The following is a 25,726-nucleotide window of genomic DNA, read 5'->3' as shown; positions in this document are numbered from 1 at the left end:
AAGCCTGCACAGAATAACAAGTATTACTGCAAACAGGACGCATGCACTAAAGTAATACTGCAAAGAATTAGGCAAAGAAATTAAATTTTGTCCTGAATACAAAGTGCTATGTTTGGGGCAAATCCGTATAACATTTTATTTGTCACATGCTTCGCAAAAAACAGGTGTAGACTATCCGTGAAATGCTTACTTAGGGGCCCTTCCAAACAATTCAGATAAATAATTAATAGAAATAACAACACAACGAATAAATACACAATGATAACTTGGATATATGCACGGGGTACCAGTTCCCGTGCATATATCCAGTCGATGTGCAGTCGATGTGCAGGGGCATGAGGTAATTGAAGTAGATACAGTTGAAGTCGGAAGTTTACATACACCTTAGCCAAATAAATTTAAACTCAGTTTTTCACAATTCCTGACATTTAATCCTAGTAAAAATTCCCTGTCTTAGGTCAGTTAGGATCACTACTTTATTTTAAGTGTGAAATGTCAGAATAATAGTAGAGAATCATTTATTTCAGCTTTTAGTTCTTTCCTCACATTCCCAGTGGGTCAGAAGTTTACATACACTCAATTAGTATTTGGTAGCATTGCCATTAAATTGTTTAACTTGGGTCAAACGTTTCAGGTAGCCTTCCACAAGCTTACCACAATAAGTTGGGTGAATTTTGGCCCATTCCTCCTGACAGAGCTGGTGTAACTGAGTCAGGTTTGTAGGCTTCCTTGCTCGCACACGCTTTTTCAGTTCTGCCCCCATGGCCACTCTGATACCTTGACTTTGTTGTCCTTAAGCCATTTTGCCACAACTTTGGAAGTATGCTTGGGGTCATTGTCCATTTGGAAGACCCATTTGTGACCAAGCTTTAACTTCCTGACTGATGTCTTGAGATGTTGCTTCAATATATCCACATAATTTTCTTTCCTCATGATGCCATCTATTTTGTGACGTGCACCAGTTCCTCCTGCAGCAAAGCACCCCCACAACTGCTTCACGGTTGGGATGGTGTTCTTCAGCTTGCAAGCATCCCCCTCCAAACATAATGATGGTCATTATGGCCAAACAACTGTATTTTTGTTTCATCAGACCAGAGGACATTTCTGCAAAAAGTACGATCTTTGTCCCCATGTGCAGTTGCAAACCGTAGTCTGGCTTTTTTATGGCGGTTTTGGAGCAGTGGCTTCTTCCTTGCTGAGCGGCCTTTCAGATTATGTCGATATAGGACTTGTTTTACTGTGGATATAGATACTTTTGTACCTGTTTCCTCCAGCATCTTCACAAGGTCCTTTGCTGTTGTTCTGGGATTGATTTTCACTTTTCGCAACAAGTATGTTCATCACTAGGAGACAGAATGCGTCTTCTTCCTGAGCAGTATGACGGCTGCGTGGTCCCATGGTGTTTATTCTTGCGTACTATTGTTTGTACAGATGAACGTGGTACCTTCAGGCGTTTGGAAATTGCACCCAAGGATGAACCAGACTTGTGGAGGTCTACAATTTTTTTCCTGGGGTCTTGGCTGATTTCTTTTGATTTTCCCATGATGTCAAGCAAAGAGGCACTGAGGTTGAAGGTAGGCCTTGAAATACATCCACAGGTACACCTCCAATTGACTCAAATGATGTCAATTACCCTATCAGAAGCTTCTAATGCCATGATTTTCCATCATTTTCTGGAATTTTCCAAGCTGTTTAAAGACACAGTCAACTTAGTGTATGTAAACTTCTGACCCACTGGAATTGTGATACAGTGAAATAGTCTGTAAACTATTGTTGGAAAAATGAAATGTGTCATGCACAAAGTAGATGTCCTAACCGATTTAGCAAAACTATAGTTTGTTCACAAACTTCTTGTTGAGTGGTTGAAAAACAAGTTTTAATGACTCCAACCTAAGTGTATGTAAACTTCCGACTTCAACTGTATGTAGATATAAAGTGCCTTCGGAAAGTATTCAGACCCCCTGACTTTTCAAAATTTTCCTGAGCAATGTACACACAATACCCCATAATCACAAAGCGAAAACAGGTTTTTAGAATTTGTATTTAAAAAAAATAACAGATACCTTATTTACATGAGTATTCAGACCATTTGCTTTGAGACTCGAAATTGAGCTCAGGTGCATCCTGTTTCCATTGATCATCCTTCAGATGTTTCTACAACGTGATTGAAGTCCACCTGTGGTAAATTCAATTGATTGGACATGATTTGGAAAGGCACACACCTATCTAAATAAGGTCCCACAGTTGACGGGTCATGTCAGAGCAAAAATCAAGCCATGAAGTCGAAGAAATTGTCCATAGAGCTTCTGCAGCATTGAAGGTCCCCAAGAACAAAGTGGCCTCCATCATTCTTAAATGGAAGAAGTTTTGAACCACCAAGACGCTTCCTAGAGCACGGCCAAACTGAGCAATCGGGGGAGAAGGGCCTTTGTGAGGGAGGTGACCAAAACTCGATGGTCACTGACAGAGCTCTAGAATTCCTCTGTGGAGATGAGAGAAGCGTCTAGAAGGACAAACATCTCTGCAGCACTCCACCAATCAGGCCATTATGGTAGAGTGGCCAGACAGAAGCCACTTCTCAGTAAAAGGAGGGAGTGGCTTCAGGACTAGTCTCTGAATGTCCTTGAAGTGGCCCAGCCTGAGCCTGGACTTGAACCTGATCCAACATCTCTGGAGAGACCTGAAAATAGCTGTACAGCAATGCTCCCCATCCAACCTGACAGAGCTTGAGAGGATCTGCAGAGAAGAATGGAAGGAAACTCCCCAAATACAGGTGGGCCAAGCTTGTAGCGTCATAGCCACGAAGACTCTATGCTATAATCGCTGCCAAAGGTGCTTCAACAAAATACTAAGTAAATGGTCTGAATACTTATGTAAATGTGATATTTCTGTTTTTTATTTTAAATAAATGAGCAAAAATGTCTAAAAGCCTGTTGTTGCTTTGTCATTATGGGATATTGTTTGTAGATTGATGAGAAAAAAATGATGTACTGGGCTATACGCACTAGCCTCTGTAGCGCCTTGCAGTCGGATGCGAAGCAGTTGCCATACCATGTGGTGATGCAGCTAGGGCTGTTGCGGTGACCGGATTACCGCCACACCGCAATAAAATTGTGGACTGTATTGTTATGCATACTGGATGGACTGGGTTGTCTTATGCTACTCTCCAAAATTTCTATCTACGAGTCTGGGAGAGAACGTATAACCCTAGGAGATGCATTTGGTTCATTGATTGTACATTTGTATAATTTTCAATAGTCTAGTAATAGGGAATGTTTTATATTTATATAATTAATATACTGACACATTACCTTTCAGCTACAGAATATCACCACCATGCGTTTCCATCTCCTTCATTCCTTCCTCAAGCACATAGAGGGGTTGTCAACAGTTTAGTGAAATATGTATTGTTGTGAAAACATTTGGCTATCGATGTTCCCGAAGCACTGGGTAACTGCAGGAACAGGGCTGGAGAGCCCATGACATACAGAGTTTGGTCGGTATATCACCTGTCACGCAGCGAGCGCATGCTCCTCAAACAGTGGTTGATGTGTGGAGTGAAATCTGTGTTTTTTAGATTTCTTTCTTAGCTGCTCATATTAAGCACATTTCCATGATTAACCCGAAGTATCCTGTCCGCCATCCTTGAAATAACGTAGCGGCGGAATGCGCACGTCCTCCATTATTCGAGTGCACATGGATGACATGTCTTTTTTCCCTTGCCCCTGTTTTTCCCTTGCCCCCCCTGCCCATTGACGGGCCATTCTAAATCGAAACTAATTTGACATATTAGTAAAGAAAAGATTCATTTGAGAATAGTCCGATGGGTGAAAATATGATCACTTGATTGACTGAATAGCTGTGCAGACTGAAGCAAGAAACGGAGCCCAAGCTTTTTTCCCCTGACTCTCTCAAATCATCAATAGCCTTTAGTTGCATCATGCAGCCCATATATGTTTTGATTTCTAAGACATTCTAGGGGTTGTATCATTCACAACTAAAGTTGCCAAGTAACTCTAAATCTAGCGTATAGGACCTGTTTTAAAGGATCACTTTTATGCTCAACATAAACACTTCATTTTGCGCACATGCTCCAGAATGGGAATAATATCCTTTCTATTTTATTCAGCTAAGTTCAGTTGTATTGTTTTTAATATAAAATCAATCAAATCAATCAAATGTATTTATAAAGCCATTTTTACATCAGTCGATGTCACAAAGTGCTATACAAAAACCCAGCCTAAAACTCCAAACAACAAGCAATTCAGACGTAGAAGCACGGTGGCTAGGAAAAACTCCCTAGAAAGGCAGGAACCTAAGGAACCTAGCGAGGAACAAGAGTCTGAGTGGTGGCCAGTCCTTTTCTGGCTGTGCCGGGTTGAGATTATAACAGTGCATGGCCAAGATGTTCAAACGTTCATAGATGACCAGCAGAGTCAAATAATAATAATAATAATAATCACAGTGGTTGTAGAGGGTGCAACAGGTCAGCACCTCATGAGTAAATGTCAGTTGGCTTTTCATAGCCGAGCATTCAGAGTTAGAAACAGCAGGTGTCGTAGAGAGAGAGTCGAAAACAGCAGGTCCGGGACAAGGTAGCACGTCCAGTGAACTGGTTAGGGTTCCATAGCCGCAGGTAGAACAGTTGAAACTGGAGCAGCAGCACAACCAGGTGGACTAGGAACAGCAAGGAGTCATCAGGCCAGGTAGTCCCGAGGCATGGTCCCAGGGCTCAGGCCCTCCGGGAGGGGAGGGAGAAAGAGAGAATTAGAGGGAGCATACTTAAATTCACACAGGATACCGGATAACACAGGAGAAATACTCCAGATATAAGACTGACCATAGCCCCCCGACCCAAACTATTGCAGCATAAATACTGGAGGCTGAGACAGGAGAGGTCGGGAGACACTGTGGCCCCGTCCGACAATACCCCCGGACAGGGCCAACCAGGCAGTATATAACCCCACCCACTTTGCCAAATCACACGCCCCCACACCACCAGAGGGTTCAACCACCAACTTACTACCCTGAGATAAGGCCGGGTATAGCCCACAAAGATTTCCCCCACGGCACGAACCCGAGGGGGGCGCCAAACCCGGACAGGAAGATCACTTCAGTGATTCAACCCACTCAAGTGACGCACCCCTCCTAGGGATGGGATGGAAGAGCACCAGTGACTCAGTCCCCGTAATAGGGTTAGAGGCAGAGAATCACGATGGAGAGAGAGGAACCGGCCAGGCGGAGACCGTAAGGGTGGTTCGTCGCTCCAGTGCCTTTCTGTTCACCTTCACACCCCTGGGCCACACTACACTCAATCATAGGACCTACTGAAGAGATGAGTCTTCAATAAAGACTTAAAGGTCGAGACCGACTCTGCGTCTCTCACATGGATAGGCAGACCATTCCATAAAAATGTACCTCTATAGGAGAAAGCCCTGCCTCCAGCTGTTTGCTTAGACATTCTAGGGACAATAAGGAGGCCTGCGTCTTGTGACCGTAGCGTACATGTAGGTATGTACGGCAGGACCAAATCGGAGAGATGGGTAGCAGCAAGCCCATGTAATGTTTTGTAGGTTATTAGTAAAACCTTGAAATCAGCCCTAGCCTTAACAGGAAGCCAGTGTAGAGGCTAGCACTGGAGTAATATGATCACATTTTTTGGTTCTTGCCAAGATTGTAGCAGCCGCATTTTGCACTAACTGAAGTTGATTTACTGCTTTATCCAGGTAGAAAGAAAGTAGAGAATTGCAGTAGTCTAGTCTAGAAGTAACAAAAGCATGGATTAATTTATCTGCATCATTTTTGGACAGAACGTTTCTGATTTTTGAAATGTTACGAAGATGGAAAAAAGCTGTCCTTGAAATGGTCTTGATATGTTCGTCAAAAGAGAGATCATGGTCCAGAGTAACGCCGAGGTCCTTCAGTTTTATTTGAGACGACTGTACAACCATCGAGATTAATTGTCAGATCCAACAGAAGATCTCTTTGTTTCTTGGGACGTAGAACTAACATCTCTGTTTTGTCCGAGTTTAAAAGTAAAACATTTGCCGCCATCCACTTCCTTATCTCTGAAACACAGGCTTCCAGGGAGGACCATTTTGGGGCTTCACCATGTTTCATTGAAATGTACAGCTTTGTATCGTCCGCATAGGAATGAAAGTTAACATGATGTTTCCGAATGACATCACCAAGAGGTAAAATATATAGTGAAAACAATAGTGGTCATAAAACGGAGCCTTGAGGAACACTGAAATGTACAGTTGATTTGTCAGAGGACAAACCATCCACAGAGACAAAATGATATCTTTCCGACAGATAAGATCTAAACCAGGCCAGAACTTGTCCGTGTAGACCAATTTGCGTTTCCAATCTCTCCAAAAGAATGTGGTGTCAAAAGCAGCACTAAGGTCTAAGAGCATGAGGACAGATGCAGAGCCTTGGTCTGACGCCATTAAAAGGTAATTTACCACCTTCACGAGTGCAGTCTCAGTGCTACGATGGGGTCTAAAACCAGACTGAAGCATTTCGTATACATTGCTTGTCTTCAGATAGGCAGTGCGTTGCTGTGCAACAGCTTTTCAAAAGTTTTTGAGAGGAAAGGGAGATTCGATCATTTTTTATGAAAGTTTGGCTTTTTCAAGAGAGGCTTTATTACTGACACTTTTAGTGAGTTTGGTACACATCCGGTGGATAGGGAACCATTTGTTATGTTCAACATAGGAGGGCCAAGCACAGGAAGCCGCTCTTTCAGTAGTTTAGTTGGATAGGGTCCAGTATGCAGCTTGAAGGTTTAGAGGCCATTACTATTTTCATGAATGTGTCAAGCGATATGGGATTAAAAAACTTGAGTGCCTCCCTTGATCCTAGGTCCTGGCAGTGTTGTGCAGACTCAGGACAACTGAGCTTTGGAGAAGTACGCATATTTTAAAAAGGAGTCCGTAAAATAATGGCACAGGACTTATATGCATATATTTTCAGCTAAATGAACAAGCCTATGGCATTGCCAGATAACATACAGTAGACCAACTCATATTCTGTTCTTCTAAAATAAATTGTTATTCATATCATAATGTTTCTTTAGACCTGACTAAAATAAATAATGGATTTATTGTGATGGTGTATATTAAATAGATTTATTAGACTTTTTAAATGTAGATGTTCTAAAGGCGCACATCAGCGGCTTGAATGCAGCTTGTATGGGTGGAGGCCTGGAGATGCTAAACTTGTTTATGTTAATTAACAGGCTATTGCCGTGAGACCGCCACAGCCCTAGATGCAGCCAGTCAAGATGCTCTCAATGGTGCAGCTGTAGAACTTTTTGAGGATCTGAGGGCCCATGCCAAATCTTTTCAGCCTCCTGAGGGGGAAGAGGCATTGTCGTGCTTTCTTCACGACTGTTATGGTGTTTGTGGACCATGATAAGTCCTTAGGGATGTGGACACCGAGGAACTTGAAGCTCGAGACCCACTCCACTACAGCCTTCAATGTAGATGGGGGCGTGCTCGGCCCTCCGTTTGCTGTAGTCCACTATCAGCTCCTTTGTCTTGCTGATGTTGAGGGAGAAGTTGTTGTCCTGGCACTACACTGCCAGCTCACTGACCTCCTCCCTATAGGCTGTCTCATCGTCAGTGATCAGGCCAACCACCATCATGTCATCAGCAAACTTAATGATGGTGTTGGAGTCCTACGTGGCCATGCAGTCGTGGGTGAACAGGGAGTACAGGAGTGGATTAAGCATGCAATCCTAAGGGGCCCCCGTGTTGAGGGTCAGTGTTGCGGATGTGTTGTTGCCTACCGTCACCACCTGGGGGCCCCGTCAGGAAGTCCAGGATCCAGTTGCAGTTGGAAGGTGTTCAGTCCCAGGGTCCTGAGCTGCTTGGAGGGCAGTATGGTGTTGAATGCTGATATTACAGAATGGGAGAGGTTTAAAATGTCAGTGAAGACACTTGCCAGCTGGTCAACGCATGCTCTGAGAACTCATCCTGGTAATATGTCTGGCGATGTGAGTAAGGTCTTACTCACATCGGCTACGGAGAGCGAGATCACACAGTCGTCCAGAACAGCTGCTATTCTCATGCTTGGTTGCTTGCCTCAAAGCGAGCATAAAATAAATATAGCTTGTCTGGTAGGCTCGCATCACTGGGCAGCTCGCAGCTGGGTTTCCTTTTGTAAACCGTGATAGTTTGCAAGCCCCGCCACATCCGACGAGCATCAGAGCCGGCGTAGTAGGATTCGATCTTAGTCATGTATTGAGATGTATGTACGTACGGTAATGAAGTCGGTGACTGATGTGGTAATGTTATCAGATGAATCCCGGAACATATTCCAGTCTGTGCTATCGAAATAGTTCTGTAGCCTAACATTCGCTTCATCGGACCACTTGACCACCGTATTGAGCACGTCACTGGTACTTCTGTTTGAGTTCTTACTTGCAAGCAGGAAGCAGGAGGATAGAGTTATGGTCTGATTTGCTAAATGGAGGGCCTTGTATGTGTTTCTGTGTGTGGAGTAAAGGTGATCTAGAGTTTTGTGACCTCTAGTTGTAAAGGTGACATGCTTGTAAAAATTAAGTAAGACGGATTTCAGTTTCCCTGCATTAAAATCACAAGCCACTACGAGAGCCACCTCTGGATGTCCTTTCTTGTTTTCTTATGGCTATATACAGCTCGTTGAGTGTGGTCTTAGTGCCGGCATCAGTTTGTGGTGGTAAATAGACAGCTATGAAACATGTAAATAGTATGGTCTGCAGCTTATCATGAGGTATTCTAAATCGGGTAGACAAAAGACTTCCTTAACATTAGAGATTGCACACCAGCTGTTGTTAACAGAGACAGACACCTCCCCTTAACCTTACCAGAAGCTGCCATTCGGTCTTGACGATGCATAGAAAAACCTGCTAGATGTATATTATCCATGTCCTTGCTCAGCCACGACCCAGATAAACATAGGATATTACAGTGCTTCAGGTCCTGTTGATAGGATAGTCTCGAAAGAAGCTTGTCCAGTTTGTTCTCTAGTGATTGTACGTTCGCCAATAGAATGGACGGTAGAGGCGGTTTATTTACTCGCCGGCATAGTCTCATCAGGGAGCCTGCTCGTTTGCCTCTCTTGCGCCATCTCTTCCTTTTTCGAGTCCCAGGGATTAGGGCCTGGTCCAGAATGAGCAGTCCACAGCTGCTGACTCATTGAAGTAAAAATCGTCAATCAAATTGTATTTGTCAATTGCGCCCAATACAACGGGAACTGTGAAATGCTTACTTACAAGCCCTTAGCCAACAATGCAGTTTTAAGAAAATATAGTTAAGAATTGAGGTTAATGATCACTGTTCTGATATCCAGAAGATGTTTTTGGTCATAGGAAATTATGGTAGAAATATTATGTGCAAAAAAAGTTAATATCAGTGTCAAGAAAACACACAAAATAGCAGAATTGGTCAGCTATCCACTGCAGCACCATCTTCTCATCATATTAGATGCCCAGAGGCGCGCACGCACACTCGCACTCGTTGTCGCTCTCTATCTTGCTCTCGCTCTCTTGGCATAGCACACAAAAACACAGCACGGCATACCATTATATACACACACACACACACACACACACACACACACACACACACACACACACACACACACACACACACACACACACACACACACACACACACACACACACACACACACACACACAGATGAAGACAAATGAAAAAGACTGATGTTTTCAAATTTAATTTTGATGAATTATGGTTCACAATTTCAGTTAGTTTGTGACAATTTGGTCCCCTTGGTGATGTCACAGGCTTGTCTAAACATATTGGTAGTGATTAGTCTTTGTTAATATGAATGTTCTATGCCAGGTGTATAGATGGCCAACTTGAGCTTGAGTATTGATTGATGGCTGAAGGGAAAAAGGCAAACGGGCCTGCAACTGGGCCATATCTGATTGTCGCATAGTAGGCCCAGGGCCGAAGGACTGGGTACTTATTACCTCATCTGCAGGGAAAGGTTTCCATTGGATAGGTACTGCAAGTCTTAGATAAATTAAAGTGTGCCTGTCTCATAAGGAACAACAGGCTACTTTGAAAGTTGGGGTGTCAAATTGAATTCAAGGGCTGTATGACTACAGTGAAGTTTAATCAAACATTATATTACGTAAGACAAGTATCTTTTACAAAACTTTGGACAATTAATGAATGGGATAGTAATTGCAGTTGTTTGTTACTGTGTCACATTCTCTTATCTGCATTCCAAAAAAATTATGAAAATGCCATTTTAGTTCTGGTTACAGGGCAGTTGAAAACATCCTCACAGAATTCAAGCTCTTGGTAAGGAGGCATATGAAATCAAGTAAAATTGAAATCTACAACCTACTACCCATAAATGGCAGGGATTGCATCGGGAATAATATACATTCATATAGAACATTTGAAACAAAACCAAGCCATTCTATATGCAGTAAAGCTGTGCTGGGGTATGTTTTCTTTTCTTCCTTGTAACACCAACACATCTTTTGTCTTTTATTTATAAGTAGACTGATCCCGCCACTAAATCAACTGGATCTACTAAGAAATCTGAAGAGCAAGTCGGGACTGTCATTCAGGTCAGAAACAAAATCCGAATTCATCATCTCCTAAGATCTTTATAGCATTATGAAACATTATGGAAAATATAGTGTGCTACTATATCTATAAAAAATATAGCGTCAATACTACTATGTCAGATTTGACAGATTATTGACAATTGAATGTACTGTATGTGTCTGTTTGTTTTGTTTGTTTGTTTGTGTGTGTGTCTTTGTGTTTCCTGACCAAACAGGAAGGAACCCCAACCGGAGCCCTCCCCAAGGTCAGTATCAAAAACCTTATCTTACAACGAGGTCAAAATAATCTATTTCACTCATCTCCATCCCAAATTTCTGGTCAGTTCTAAAGTTGACACTGAACCTGAGGACTGTTCAAAACAGTTACCAACATTGAGAGTACCAGCCATGTCACTAAGGTGACCAACACTCGACCAAACAAGTCCTACTGTCTCTAGTTTGATCACATATTGACTATTTCACGGTTATATGGTCAGGCGCAGCAAAGAATAACCCAGAATGCTTCAGCTGGCCCAGAATAGAGCAGCACGCCTTGCCCTTCACTGTACTTAGAGGGTTCATATCAACACTGTACAAATTTAACGCAACGCACAGTGTTACAGTGCGTTCACACCTCTTGACTTTGTACACATTTTGTTGTGTTACAGCTTGAATTGAAAATGGATTAAAATGAGATTATTTTTTTTGTCACACACATTACCCCATAATGTCAAAGTGGAATTATGTTTTTCAAAATAAAACATTAACAAATGAATAAAAATGTAAAGCTGAAATGTCTTGAGTCAATAAGTATTCAACCCCCTTGTTTTGGCAAGCCTAAAGTTCAGGAGTAAAAATGTGCTTAACAAGTCACATAATAAGTTGCGCTGACTCACGCTGTGTGCGATAATAGTGTTTAACGTGATTTTTGAATGACTACCGCATCTCTGTACCCCACACAAGCAATTATCTGTAAGGTCCCTCAGTCGAGCAGTGAATTTCAAACACAGATTCAACCTCAAAGACCAGGGAGGTTTTCCAATGCCTCGCAAAGAAGGGCACTTATTGGTAGTACATTTTTTTTAAAGCAGACATTGAATATCCCTTTGAGCATGGTGAAGTTATTAATTACACTTTGGATGGTGTATCAATACACAGAGTCACTACAAAGATACTGTCACGTTCCTGACCTGTTTTCTCTTATTTTTGTATGTGTTTAGTTGGTCAGGGCGTGAGTTGGGGTGGGCATTCTATGTTATGTGTTTCTATGTTTGTTTAAATGGGTTGCCTGATATGGTTCTCAATTAGAGGCAGGTGTTTGACATTTCCTCTGATTGAGAACCATATTAAGGTAGGATGTTCTCACTGTTTGTTTGTGGGTGATTGTATCTCGTGTCTGTATGTGTTACCACACGGGACTGTTTCGTTTGTGTAGTCTGTTCCTGTTCGTGCGTTCTTCGTGTTTATGTAAGTGCTCAAGTTCAGGTCTGTCTACGTCGTTTTGTTGTTTTGTAATTTTTCAAGTATATTTTCGTGTTAGTGTTCGTTTACGTCTTGTTAAATAAATTCATTCATGTCTTCATCACCCGCTGCGCCTTGGTCCAATCTCTCTCCGCAAGACGAACGTTACAGATACAGGAGTCTTTCCTAACTCAGTTGCTGGAGAGGAAGGAAACGTTTTATCATGAATACAAAGTGTTATGTTTGGGGCAAATCCAATACAACACATTACTGAGTACCACTCATATTTTCAAGCATAGTGGTTGCTGCATCATGTTATCGGTATGCTTGTAATCGTTAAGGACAGGCACATTTTTCAGGATGAATAGAAACGTAATAGAGCCAAGCACAGGCAAATTCCTAAAGGAAAACCTGGTTAAGTCTGCTTTCCACGAGACAATGGGAGATGTATTCACCTTTCAGCAGGACAATGACCTAAAACACGAGGCCAAATCTACACTAGAGTTACTTACCAAGAATGTTGGCCGTGTTACAGTTTTGACTTAAATCTACTTTAAAATGTATTGCAAGACCTGAAAATGGTTGTCTAGCAATGATCAACAACCGTTTTGACAGAGCTTGAAGAATTTTGAAAAGAATACTGGCCAAATGTTGCACAATCCAGGTGTGGAAAACTCTTAGAATGTACCCAGAAAGACTCACAGCTGTAATCACTTCTAAAGTGCTTCTCCAAAGTATAGACTCAGAGGTGTGAATACTTATGTAAATGAGATATTTCTGTATTTAATTTTCAATAAATGTGCAAAAATGTTTTTTGTAGATTGGAGAATGTTTTTTATCAATTTGGAATTCAGGCTGTAACACAACAAAATGTGGAATAATTCAAGGGGTTTGAATACTTTCTGAAGGCATTTTATATAGAGACATGGTTACATGGAACTCCCATCTCATTGTACAATCTACTAAATGAGCTTTAAAAAACAAATTAAACAGTACCTCATGACCCACACCTCTCCCCTCTCTGACCTAAATAACTTGTTTGTATATACAGTGCACCCCTTAACTTCTAACCACATTTTGTTACATTACAGCCTTATTCTAAAATGGATTTAATAATGTTTTGCCCTTCTCAATCTACACACAATACCCCATAATGAAAAAGCGAAAACACGTTTAGACATTTTTGCCAATGTATTGCAAAGAAAAAACAGAAATAGCTTATTTGCATACGTTTTCAGACCCTATGCCATGAGACTTGAAATTGAGCTCAGGTGCATCCTGTTTCCATTGAGCATCCTTGATGTTTCTACAACTTGCACACACCTGTCTGTATAATGTCCCACAGTTGACTGCATGTCAGAGCAAAAACCAAGCCATGAGGTCGAAGGAAGAGCTCCGAGACAGGATTGTGTCAAGGCACAGATTTGGGGAAGGGTACCAAAAAATTCTGCAGCATTGAAGGCCACCAAAAACACAGTGGCCTCCATCATTCATAAATAGAAGAAGTTTGGAACCACCAAGACCCTTCCTAGAGCTGGCCGCCTATCCAAACTGAGCAATCGGGGGAGAAGGGCCTTGGTCAAGGAGGTGACCAAGAACCCGATGGTCACTGACAGAGCTCCAGAGTTCCTCTTTGGAGATGGGAGAACCTTCCAGAAGGACAACCATCTTTGCAGCACTTCAACAATCAGGCCTTTATGGTAGAGTGGCCAGATGGAAGCCACTCCTCAGTAAAAGGCACATGGCAGCCTGCTTGTAGTTTGCCATAAAGCACCTAAAGGTCTCTCAGACCATGAGAAATAAGATTCTCTAGTCAGATGAAGCGTCACATCTGGAGGAAATCTGGCACCATCCTTACGGTGAAGCATGGTTGTGGCAGCATCATGCTGTGGGGATGTTTTTCAGCGGCAGGGACTGGGAGAATAGTCAGGATTGAGGAAATGATGAACAGGGTCAAAGTACAGAGAGATCCTTGACGAAAACCTGCTTCAGAGTGCTCAGGACCTCAGATTGTGGCAAAGGTTCACCTTCCAACAGGACAACGACCCTAAGCACACAGCCAAGTCGATGCAGGAGTGGTTTCAGGACGAGTCTCTGAATGTCCTTGAGTGGCCCAGCCTGAGCCCGGATGTAAATGTGAGATATATATCTTATTTTAGATTTTTTTGTGATAATTTCTAAAAATCTGTTTTCGCTCTGTCATTATGTGGTATTGTGTGTAGATTGATGACGGGGAAAATAAACAATTTAATCAATTTTAGAACAATGCTGTTACCTAACAAAATTTGGAAAAAGTCAAGGGGTCTGAATACTTTCCGAATACATTGTAGATGTTGAAATGTATATTTGCAGAATGGTATGCTGATGTGTGTGATTATAGTTATGTATGCTGATATGTACGCTACTGTTCAAAAGTTTGGGGTCACTTAGAAATGTCCTTGATTTTGAAAAAAAGCACATTTTTTTGTCCGTTAAAATATCATAAAATTGTTCAGAAATACAGTATAGAAATTGTTACTGTTGTAACTGACTACTGTAGCTGGAAACGGCAGATTTTTTTCTTCTTCATGGAATATCTACATAGGCGTACAGAGGCCCATTATCAACAACTATCACTCCTGTGTTCCAATGGCCCGTTATGTTAGCTAATCCAAGTTTATCAATTTAAAAGGCTAATTGATCATTAGAAAACCCTTTTGCAATTATGTTAGCACAGCTGAAAACTGTGGTACTGATTAACGAAGCAATAAAACTGGCCTTCTTTAGACTAGTTGAGTATCTGGAGCATCAGCATTTGTGGGTTCGATTACAGGCTCAAAATGGCCAGAAACAAAGTACTTTCTTCTGAAACTCATCAGTCTATTCTTGAGAAATTAAAGCTATTCCATGCGAGAAATTGCCAAGAAACTGAAGATCTCGTACAACACTGTGTACTACTCCCTTCACAGAATAGCGCAAACTGGCACTAACCAGAATAGAAAGAGGTTTGCGAGGACAAATAGATTCGAGTGTCTAGTTTGAGAAACAGACGCCTCACAAGTCCTTAACTGGCAGCTTCATTAAATAGTACCCGCAAAACACCAGTCTCAACGTCAACAGTGAAGAGGCAACTCCGGGATGCTGGCCATCTTAATCTGTTATTTTTATTGGCCAGTCTGAGATATGGATTTTTCTTTGCAACTCCGCCTAGAAGGCCAGCATCCTGGAGTCGCTTCTTCACTGTTGATGTTGAGACTGATGTTTTTGGGGTACTATTTAATGAAGCTGCCAGTTGAGGACTTGTGAGGCGTCTGTTTCTCACTCAATATTATTATTTTTCACGATTCATTCAGGACAATCCGTAATCATGATAGCACACACATTAATGTCGAAGTTTAATCTGAAACACAGCCAAAACAAACAGCAAATGCGTCCAACATGTTTGTAGAGTCACAAGCTTGATATCATCATTGTCATCATCAAATGTATGTAGCTCTGTCCTTGAGCTGTTTTTGTCTATCAATGATTTGTATTATGTTTTGTGTTTTGTGTGGACCCCAGAAAGACTAGCTGCATAAGCAACAGCTAATGGGAATCCCAATAAACAAACAAACTGCTTTGTATTCAAGGTATGCGTCCCAAATGGCACCCGATTCCCTATATAGTGCACTATTTAGAAATTCACAACATAGGGAATAGGGTGCTATTTGGGACACAAACAAGGACACAACAACAGAGAGCCTGTGGGCTACCTACTGACACTTTATTTTTTTTAACCCATTCAATTTCTGACTAATGCTGCATGATGGCGTGACGTCAATGACAACGTTATTGTCACGCCCTGACCTTAGAGAGCCTTTTTTATTTCTCTATTTGGTTAGGTCAGGGTGTGATTTGGGTGGGCATTCTAGTTTTTCTATTTCTTTGTTGGCTGGGTATGGTTCCCAGTCAGAGGCAGCCATCTTTCGTTGTCTCTGATTGGGCATACTTAGGCAGCCTTTTTCCCACCTTTAGTTTGTGGGATCTTGTTTTTGTGTAGCTGCCTGTAAGCAGCCCAGAACATCACGTTTCGTTTGTGCTTGTTTGTTTTGTTTGGTGAGTTTCGATTTATTAAAATATGTGGAACTCTACGCACGCTGCGCCTTGGTCCATTCATTTCGACGAGCGTGACAGTTATTTATGAGCGTGGCACAATGTTGTGCTCTGACATAGTGCCCATACTTACTCAGGTGATTCAGTCATACAGTCACCAATATGTTGAGCTCATGAGTGTGAAAAGGCCTGGGTAAGGTGTTTGTGTTTTAGACAAGTCCTATAAAATGAGATGATTTATTGAAAAGCGTATTTTAACTGATTACTTACTGCCAAGTAATTAGAGTAACTTGTGAGGCGTTTGTTGTGATACTCCGACAATATTCAGTTGGGGCTGAATGAATGCAATACCAAAACGTTGTACGGCTAGTAAACCAAAGATGTGCATGGTGTGCATGAATACACAGAACAATACTGACTTGTATTGATTGAGTGGCGATAACATGACATATCTCCTCTCAACGTCTCTTGATCCCCTGACCCCTCCAGTCAGAAGGTCAGCCTGAAGGAGCGTGTTTTCTCCAGTCCCCGGAGCTCAGGGACCAAAGGGAAAGGTTCACCCCAGGGCCCCAGTGGACAAGGCAGCCAGGGTCAAGGCCAGGGGGGCCAACCCATTCACAGGTCCCCCAGCGCTGACAACAGCAATGAAGACAGCCCCAACAAAGTGCCCAAGAGTTGGAGTTTCGGAGAACGCAGCCGAGCACGTCAAGCCTTCCGCATTAAGGGCACCGCCTCGCGCCAAAACTCGGAAGGTAGGATTATCTTTACACAGTGTGTTTCTGTGGTACTTGATATGTTGAGTTCCGTCTAGCTTTTGAATGATGTGTTATTCTTTGTGGCTTTAGTGTTGCAATGTCATCCATGTGGCCGTCTTGGAAATTAGTTTGTTGTGTGGTGTGATGCGCTGTGAGAGTTCAAATTGCATGTTGTGTTATGTGCTGTATCTTTTGTTGCTCTGTTCATTCCCGGGTTTCATACTTTTTTTTCTATTATCTGTGGTATATCTTTGTTACCTTTCTGTTTGGTTCATTTGAAACAAACTTGGAACAGTACAATTAGAGAAAGACATACAGTGTGGTGATTTTGTTCTGCTGATGTAGTTGATGTTTTAAAGTTAGGTGACAATGACAAGTTATAACAATGGTCATAATGCCACTTAATGCTATCGTAAGGATTTGGTTAGCTACATTACTCTGACTATAGCAGGTTATAACAAACCTTTGAACTGATGATGACAGTGTAATAACCTCTGTCCTCTATATAGCTCTATGAAACAGGTTCATGTCGAACTCATGAGTTCTCATTACATGTCTTATAACAATCCTAGTGGTAGTATATTATTAGCATTGTCACCACCCCTTAAAGTATTTAGATGTCACGTCCTGACCATAGAAAGCCTTTATTTTCTATGGTAGAGTAGGTCAGGGCGTGACTAGTGGTTTAGTCTAGTTTATATTTTCTGTGTGTTAGAGGCAGCTGACTATCATTGTCTCTAATTGGGGATCATACTTAAGTAGCATTTTTTTCCACCTGTGGGTTATGGGATATTGTTTGGAGTTAGTGCACTTTGCACCTCTGTAGTCACGGTTTGTTCGTTTATTGTTTATTGTTTATTGTTTTGTTTTGTTAAGTTTCACTATTAATAAAGCATGTGGAACACTACATTCGCTGCGACTTGGTCCATCTCTACAAACGACCATCACAGAATATCCCATCAACAAAGGACCAAGCAGCGTGCCCAGGAGGAGGAAGTATCCTGGACTTGGGAAGAGATTCTGGATGGGAAGGGATCCTGGACTTGGGAAGAAATCCTGGCAGGACAGGATCGCCTTCCATGGTGGGAGCCGCAAGCGGTGAAGGAAGGACAGCGACGACGACAGGGTTCGCGGCCACAACGCAAGCCCAAGAAGCAGCCTCAAAATATTTTTTTGGGGGGGGGGGGGGGGGGGGACACGGGGTGGTCGGCAAAGTTGAGGGGTGAGTCAGAGACCGAGGAGGAATATTGGGATAGATTGAGCGAGGAGTGGTTGGAGAAAGTTGAGGAGAGTGATGAGAGAGAGCTGTTGGTTTGGCGTAGTATGCACGGAATTTGCCCTGAGGAGCGTGTTAGCCGTCCGATGCCATCTGAGTCAGCTCCCCGTACTCGTCCTGAGAAGTGTGTTAAAGTTCCGGTACAATTGATGTCGGTTATACGCACCAGGTCTCCAGTGCGCCTTCACAGCCCAGTATGTCCTGTGCCAGCTCCTCGCACTTGCCGTGCGAAGTGTGTTAAAGTTCCGGTACAATTGATGCCGGCTATACGCACCAGGTCTCCAGTACGTCTCCACAGCCCGGTACGTCCTGTGCCTGCTCCTCGCACTATCCCTGAAGTGCGTGTCCCCAGTCCGGTACGTCCTGTGCCTGCTCCTCGCACTCTCCCTCAAGTGCGTGTCCCCAGTCCAGTGCCACCTGTACTGGCCCCACACATCAGGCCTCCAGTGCGCCTCCCCAGTCCAGTACGTCCTGTGCCTCCTCCCCGCACTCGCCCTGAAGTGAGTGTCACCAGTCCAGTGCCACCTGTACCGGCCCCACGCATCAGGCCTTCAGTGCGCCTCCCCAGTCCAGTACATCCTGTGCCTGCTCCTCGCGCTCGCCCTGAGGTGCGTGTCACCAGCCCGGTACCACCAGTGCCGGCCACACGCACCAGGCTTCCGGCGACGATCCCCAGTCCAGAGCTTCCGGCGACAGTTCCCAGTCCAGAGCTTCCGGCGACAGTTCCCAGTCCAGAGCTTCCGGCGACAGTTCCCAGTCCAGAGCTTCCGGCGACAGTTCCCAGTCCAGAGCTTCCGGCGACGTTTCATATTCCGGAACCTCCTGAGACGGTCCACGGTCCGGAACCTCCTGAGACGGTCCACGGTCCGGAACCTCCTGAGACGGTCCACGGTCCGGAACCTCCTGAGACGGTCCACGGTCCGGAACCTCCTGAGACGGTCCACGGTCCGGAACCTCCAGCTCCATGGCAGGAGCCTTCCCCCGCGCCGATGCCCAGTCCGAGCACGGCGTCCTGTCCAGCTCCAAGGCAGGAGCCTTCCTCTGCGCCGATGCCCAGTCCGAGCACGGCGTCCAGTCCAGCTCCATGGCCGGAGCCTTCCCCTGCGCCGATGCCCAGTTCGAGCCCGGCGTCCAGTCCAGCTCCAAGACAGGAGTCCTTCTCTGCCCCGATGCCCAGTCTAGACACGGCGTCTAGTCCCGCTCCATGAAGGGAGTCTTCTTCTGCACCGAGGTCCAGTCCAGGTACGGTGTTCAGCCTGGGTCCATGGCTGGATCCGCGGGATGAGCAGGTTCTTCGGCCCGCAGCAGAGCCACCACATAATGGTGGATCCGAGAGCTGAGCGTGTTCTTCGTCCCGCACCAGAGCCGCCCCCGATGCTGGCGGATCCGCGGGATGAGCCGCCCCTGATGCTGGCGGATGAGCGGGTTCTTCGCCCCGCACCAGAGCCGCCACCGACACTAGATACCCCCCCCTAACCCTCCCTTTTTGTTTCAGGTTTTGCGGTCGGAGTCTGCACCTTTGGGGGGGGGGGGGATACTGTCACGTCCTGACCATAGAAAGCCTTTATTTTCTATGGTAGAGTAGGTCAGGGCGTGACTAGGGGGTTTAGTCTAGTTTATATTTTCTATGTGGGGTTCTAGTTTGTTTTTTCTATGTTGGTGTATTGGTATGATTCCCAATTAGAGGCAGCTGACTATCATTGTCTCTAATTGGGGATCATACTTATGTAGCATTTTTTCCACCTGTGGGTTATGGGATATTGTTTGGAATTAGTGCACTTTGCACCTCTGTAGTCACGGTTTGTTCGTTTATTGTTTTCTTTTGTTAAGTTTCACTATTAATAAAGCATGTGGAACTCTACATTCGCTGCGCCTTGGTCCATCTCTACAAACGACCATGACATTAGATGTTCAAGTCTTAAAGTGTTTAGGTGTTACTGTTAATTAAGCATAGATATTAAACAGCATGGCAGCATATGTTTTCCCTACATGGGAAAACATGTCCGGTCTGTTTTATGTGTCTGTATTCATGCAATTGTTGCTTGATGGTGTTTTCTCTGTACGTTGACAGAAATTAATCATTTGATGCACGCTAGGCAAAACGCAATCCTCATCGATTCCTTTTCGTTTCTCTATTTGACGGTGTGCTAAAGTGCTGATTGAGATGCAGGATGAAGAATTCAGACAGAAGAGCTCACCAGGTCAGGAAAACAGAGATGCTTGTTTCAACATCCACGATCAACACACCGATAAGCAATATATAAAGGGATTTATTACCTCATGTACAGATATGCTATCATGTTTTGTTTTTGGTTTGGTATGCTTTTTGGACTGATTTCCCAGACACAGAAGCCCAGTTCCTGACTAAAAAGCGTGCTCAATAGAGAATCTCCATTTTTTAAAGTGCTTTCCAGTCCAGGATGAGGCTTAATCTGTGTCTGAGAACCCGGCCCATGTTTGGAATTTGTTTTTTTTATTTGTTCCATTTGGCAAACAGCTGTAAAGAAGTTAGAATATAGTACAGGATAACGTCTATTTTTATTTGCTGGCAATAGCATCACCTTCATGTTGTCTGTTTGATTTACTTTGTTTTTGAATATGATAACATCATCATAAACCATGTACTGTCCATACTAATCACCAGAACTCATGTGAGTAATCATATTTAGACCGATTTTTCTAATTTCATGTCCAAATTCTCCCAAGGTGTCTAAAATGTATGGTGTAGCTCAGTGGTTCCCAAACTTTTTATAGTCCCGTACCCCTTCAAACATTCAACCTCCAGCTGCGTACCTCCACTAGCACCAGGGTCAGCGCACTCTCAAGTGTTGTTTTTTGCCATCATTGTAGCCTGCCAAACACACACTATACGATACCTTTATTAAACATAAGAATGAGTGTGAGTTTGTCACAACCCGGCTCGTGGGAAGTGACAAAGAGCTCTTATAGGAGCAGGCAAAAATAATAATATAAAATAATCAATAATTTTGCTCTTTATTTAACCATCTTACATATAAAACCTTACTTGTTCATCGGAAATTGTGAATAACTCACCACAGGTTAATGAAAAGGGTGTGCTGGAAAGGATGCACATATAACTCTGCAGTGTTGGGTTGTATTGGAGAGAGTCTCAGTCTTAAATAATTCTTCACACAGTCTGTGCCTGTATTTAGTTTTCATGCTAGTGAAGGCCGAGAATCCAAACTCACATAGGTACGTGGTTGCAAAGGGCATCAGTGTCTTAACAGCGCGATTTGCCATGCCAGAACACTCTGAGCGCAGCCCAATCCAGAAATCTGGCAGTGGCTTCTGATTAAATTCAATTTTCACAGAACCTCTTGTGCAATTTCGATGAGGCTCTCTTGTTCAGATATCGGTAAGTGGACTGGAGGCAGGGCATGAAAGGGATAACGAATCCAGTTGTTTGTGCCTTCCGTTTCGGGAAAGTACCTGCGTAATTGCGCACCCAACTCACTGCTTCGCTATATCACATTTGACATTGTCCGTAAGCTTGAGTTCATTTGCACACAAAAAATCATACAATGATGGAAAGACCTGTGTATTGTCCTTGTTAATGCAAGCAGAGAAGAGCTCCAACTTCTTAATCATAGCCTGAATTTTGTCCCGCACGTTGAATATAGTTTCGGAGAGTCCCTGTAATCCTAGATTCAGATCATTCAGGCGAGAAAAAACATCACCCAGATAAGCCAGTCGTGTGAGAAACTAGTCATCATGCAAGCGGTCAGACAAGTGAAAATTATGGTCAGTAAAGAAAACGTGTCAGTACTTTGCCCCTTGATAACCAGCGCACTTCTGTATGTTGTAAAAGCGTTACATGGTCGCTGCCCATATCATTGCATAGTGCAGAAAATACACAAGAGTTCAGGGGCCTTGCTTTAAAAAAGTTAACCATTTCACTGTAGTGTCCAAAACTTATTTCAAGCTGTCAGGCATTCCCTTGGCAGCAAGAGCCGCTCGGTGGATGCTGCAGTGTACCCAAGTGGCATCGGGAGCAACTGCTTGCACGTGTGTTACCACTCCACTATGTCTCCTTGTCATGGCTTTTGCGCCATCAGTATAGATGCCAACACATCTTGACCACCAAAGTCCATTTGATGTCACAAAGCTGTCCAATATCCTCTCCTGTTGTCCTGGTTACCAGTGGTTTGCAGAAGAGGATGTCTTCCTTAATTGACCCCCCCATAAACTTAAAGGACTTATACCAGGAGCTTGGATGTGCTCGTGGAAGCAGAACAACTTGTGTCGTCGACAGGCGTAGGTGTAGTACTGCTGGTAGTAGCAGTACTACCAGTAGAGCTGGTATGTGTCTCTATGGACGCGGGCCTTACTTTTTTAAACCATTTATCTATTCCGAGCAAACGGAATGAGCAGCAGCTACGTTTGGCTACATACGGACCGTTAGTGGAATTCCCACGAGAGAGTAACGGATAATTTGATTGGATGTTAATTATTTGACTAGGCTACCTGTATTTGACATTGTGTTGTTATTTCGCTGAACACTAGATTGTTTAACTTTATTTTTGGCAGTGAAACGAGGCTACTCAGGTGAGAAAAAAAACTCACGCAAATGTATAACCCCGTTGGAAAATATAAATGGACTGTTTGAAAATGTGAATAAAAATTCATTAATAAAAATAAATAATTGTTTAAAAAAATTATAACAAAAAATAAATGTGAATCACATTTTTATTTGGCGTACCCCTGACGGCTTTGCTCGTACCCCTGGGGGGTTTGGGAAAACCTGGTGTAGCTCAATAAAGTTACTTTATTTGTGCCCTGGTCCTATAAGAGTTCTTTGTCACTTCTCACGAGCCGGGTTGTGACGACAACTCACACTCATTCTTATGTTTAATAAAGGTATCGTATAGTGTGTGTGTGGCAGGCTTACAATGATGGCAAAAAACAACATTTGAGAGTGCGCTGACCCTGGTGCTAGAGGAGGTACGCAGCTGGAGGTTGAATGTTTGAAGGGTCACGGGACTATAAAAAGTTTGGGAACCATTAAGCTACACAATACATTTTAGACAATTTAGGAGAATTTGGACATGAAATGAGAAAAATCTAAATCCAATTTCTCACATCAGTTCTGGTGATCAACCAGATGAAAATAATGCTAAATGATGCTTAAAACAATTTTCATGAAATGGAGTTAAATTAGTGCCAAAAACCGAGTGTGCACGTAATCAGTGTTGTGCACATATCAGTCTCTCATTGATTTCAGTCTCATGCCATTAGCTGATAACTGTTGCAAAATTATTTGGCTAAGTTACAGCAATCATTTAGTAGCATGATTAAGATATCATCTCAACCCCAGTAACAAGCCATAACAATCTGTCAGTTTATAGTAATGACTGTTACTGACCTCTGTTGATATGTCTGTTACGTCATGAAAATTATTAGCTTGGTAAAACAGTGCAATTCATTTTGGATTCCCAGGCTAGCAAAAAAAATTTTTTTTTATGGGACTCAAGTAAACTGTTACATTTAAGTTAGCCTGACATGATGCCTCTATAACATGATCATGACAAATTATAGTGTCAAAATGATGACATAAAACCTGTCATGATGTCATTACCATTTTGCAAAGTGACATAACACTTACAATGCGAGAACTGTAAGACATTTTCATCTGATTGTATGTTTCGCCACTTCATAATGCAATCTGGGCTTACATGTAATGGTATACTGTAGCAGGCCTTATGTCATGTCTATGGCAGCCTTATGAAGGCATTATGATGCTTCATTTACTGATTTCCACTGCCCGTAACTCTAATGCAGCAACCAGTTGTGACTTGGGAAGAATCTTCAACTGCACACCTTTGGAAAACAAAAGATCCTACATGCTTACATGTTACAAAGTGCAGTTGTGAGATACCTACTGATCATTTATCACAAAACCTACAAATATGTTTCATAATTGGAACACTATGCACATAATATGTTCAAGTATGTGACATTATATTGATCTATCCTTTGGGGAAAGAATTTTGAATATACTGATTTGGCACTATTTGACTATTGTACAATATATCACATCTTATCATATCTAAGCAGTGGAATTAATTCAAATCTGACAAATATACCAATGTGTATACTTCTAAATAAGTTGGCAGCGTTACAGAGTTGCTGCTTTAGCCTCATTTTGATACTGTATCAGTTGGGTCATGTTCATATGAAGCCATAGCTTAAATGGCTTTGGAACCTTGTTTTCAGAGTGACATTTTGTTTGAGTTTGCTAGCTAACTTATTTAACATCCGATGCATATTTCCACAGCATTGTCACTGGTTGCTGCATGACAGTGTAGGGTTTTCACTGTCAAATGACCATTGTCACAACATTCCTTTTCACAATTTTGCATTAGAAACAGTGACTGCAACCAGTATGAAAATCTTGGTAACACTTTCTGTGAATGCCCTAATCATAAGGAAATGTAAAGTGCCTATGTTTTGCATTATAATGGATTTTGCGTATTTCTTAAGGGGTTATTAAAACCTGTTGCTGCAGTCCTTCCTTCTTCAGTCCATTCCACTAACTCCTGTACCAAACTACATTTGATGGCCATCATTTTTACTTATCACCCCTCCCTTTCACGATGCAGATCTGGCCAATACCCCTACAGTCCTTATTGCATTGTACCTTCAGAGAGGTTCTGTAATACATGACAAGATACCCACTGAGACAACTGAATATCACCACTGCCCTCGGGTTCTTTACATCATGATATTGTATATAATTTCCTAATAAGCCTGTTTTTTTTTCGGTGATTGTATTTTATCCCACAATTTAACCAGGTTTATTTTATTGTCTTTTCCTTCTCCTCTCCACCTCCTTTGCAGCAATTGAGGGTTTAATCAGTAAGAAACAAATCCCATGTCTGCTTGGGGGATGGCCACCAGATCAAAATGAATAAAAACAAGTGTTTATATGATTGAAGCAATATAATGCATGCCCAACTGTAGACCCATTCCATGAGCACAGTAATGGGTGGGCCCCATCATTTTCATAATAGCCCACTCCAAGTACAAGCAAGCAGCCCGAAAGCCATGCACTCAACTCAAAATGGCTGCCGCTGTTGCATTCTAACCTGCATGAAGGAAGCTGTCCGATCTCTGTCAGTTGGCCTTCGGCGCCCACTAAGGGCCTTTGAAGCACAGCACTATAGAACCGTGACACTAGATCCCCTCCCCTTAAAATGGAAGCCATGTTGGGGGAAGACGTGATGCAGTTTCACGGCTCTGTATTTTGGTTGGCATTAGGCGCACAATGTTTTTGTCTGTTGGAGTGAAACTGGGATAGGTCAGTGCTGTGGCCCAAAATGATTGACACCTTCAGGCAAGTTCAAGCTCTTTATTTGTCCATACAGATATCTTTCTCGAGCTCAGAGTTCACATACTTGAGCTCAGAGACATACTTGATTATGCTAGATTCACATACTACATACACTAGATACACAGAACCAAAGACGAACAAAGCCTCTTGCACACCATAAAACCATTATGGTCTTGAAAAGGGAGAAATCCTTACCATCTCAAATACAACGCCAACATTGAAATATATAGGGAAGG

The 25,726-nt window shown here is 42.9% G+C and overlaps 1 protein-coding gene across 5 annotated transcripts in view; it reads left to right on the top strand.

The window, feature by feature from the left end:
* Nucleotides 1-25,726, top strand: part of LOC139565232 (potassium voltage-gated channel subfamily KQT member 2-like) — a 92,830-nt gene that overhangs the window by 53,124 nt on the left and 13,980 nt on the right. For 2 of the 5 annotated variants that reach the window (XM_071385434.1, XM_071385406.1), the window contains exons 9-12: nucleotides 10,526-10,597; nucleotides 10,813-10,842; nucleotides 16,598-16,860; nucleotides 20,293-20,340. In XM_071385434.1, the coding sequence (XP_071241535.1) occupies nucleotides 10,526-10,597; nucleotides 10,813-10,842; nucleotides 16,598-16,860; nucleotides 20,293-20,340 (413 nt within the window). The remainder of the gene's footprint in view (nucleotides 1-10,525; nucleotides 10,598-10,812; nucleotides 10,843-16,597; nucleotides 16,861-20,292; nucleotides 20,341-25,726) is intronic. The other 3 variants (XM_071385412.1, XM_071385425.1, XM_071385418.1) reach the window with 3 other exon arrangements.

Source organism: Salvelinus alpinus, chromosome 2, assembly GCF_045679555.1.
Source record: "Salvelinus alpinus chromosome 2, SLU_Salpinus.1, whole genome shotgun sequence".
Taxonomy (NCBI): domain Eukaryota; kingdom Metazoa; phylum Chordata; class Actinopteri; order Salmoniformes; family Salmonidae; genus Salvelinus; species Salvelinus alpinus.
The sequence above is the reverse complement of the archived record's forward strand: the minus strand, read 5'-3'. Positions and strand labels throughout refer to the sequence as shown.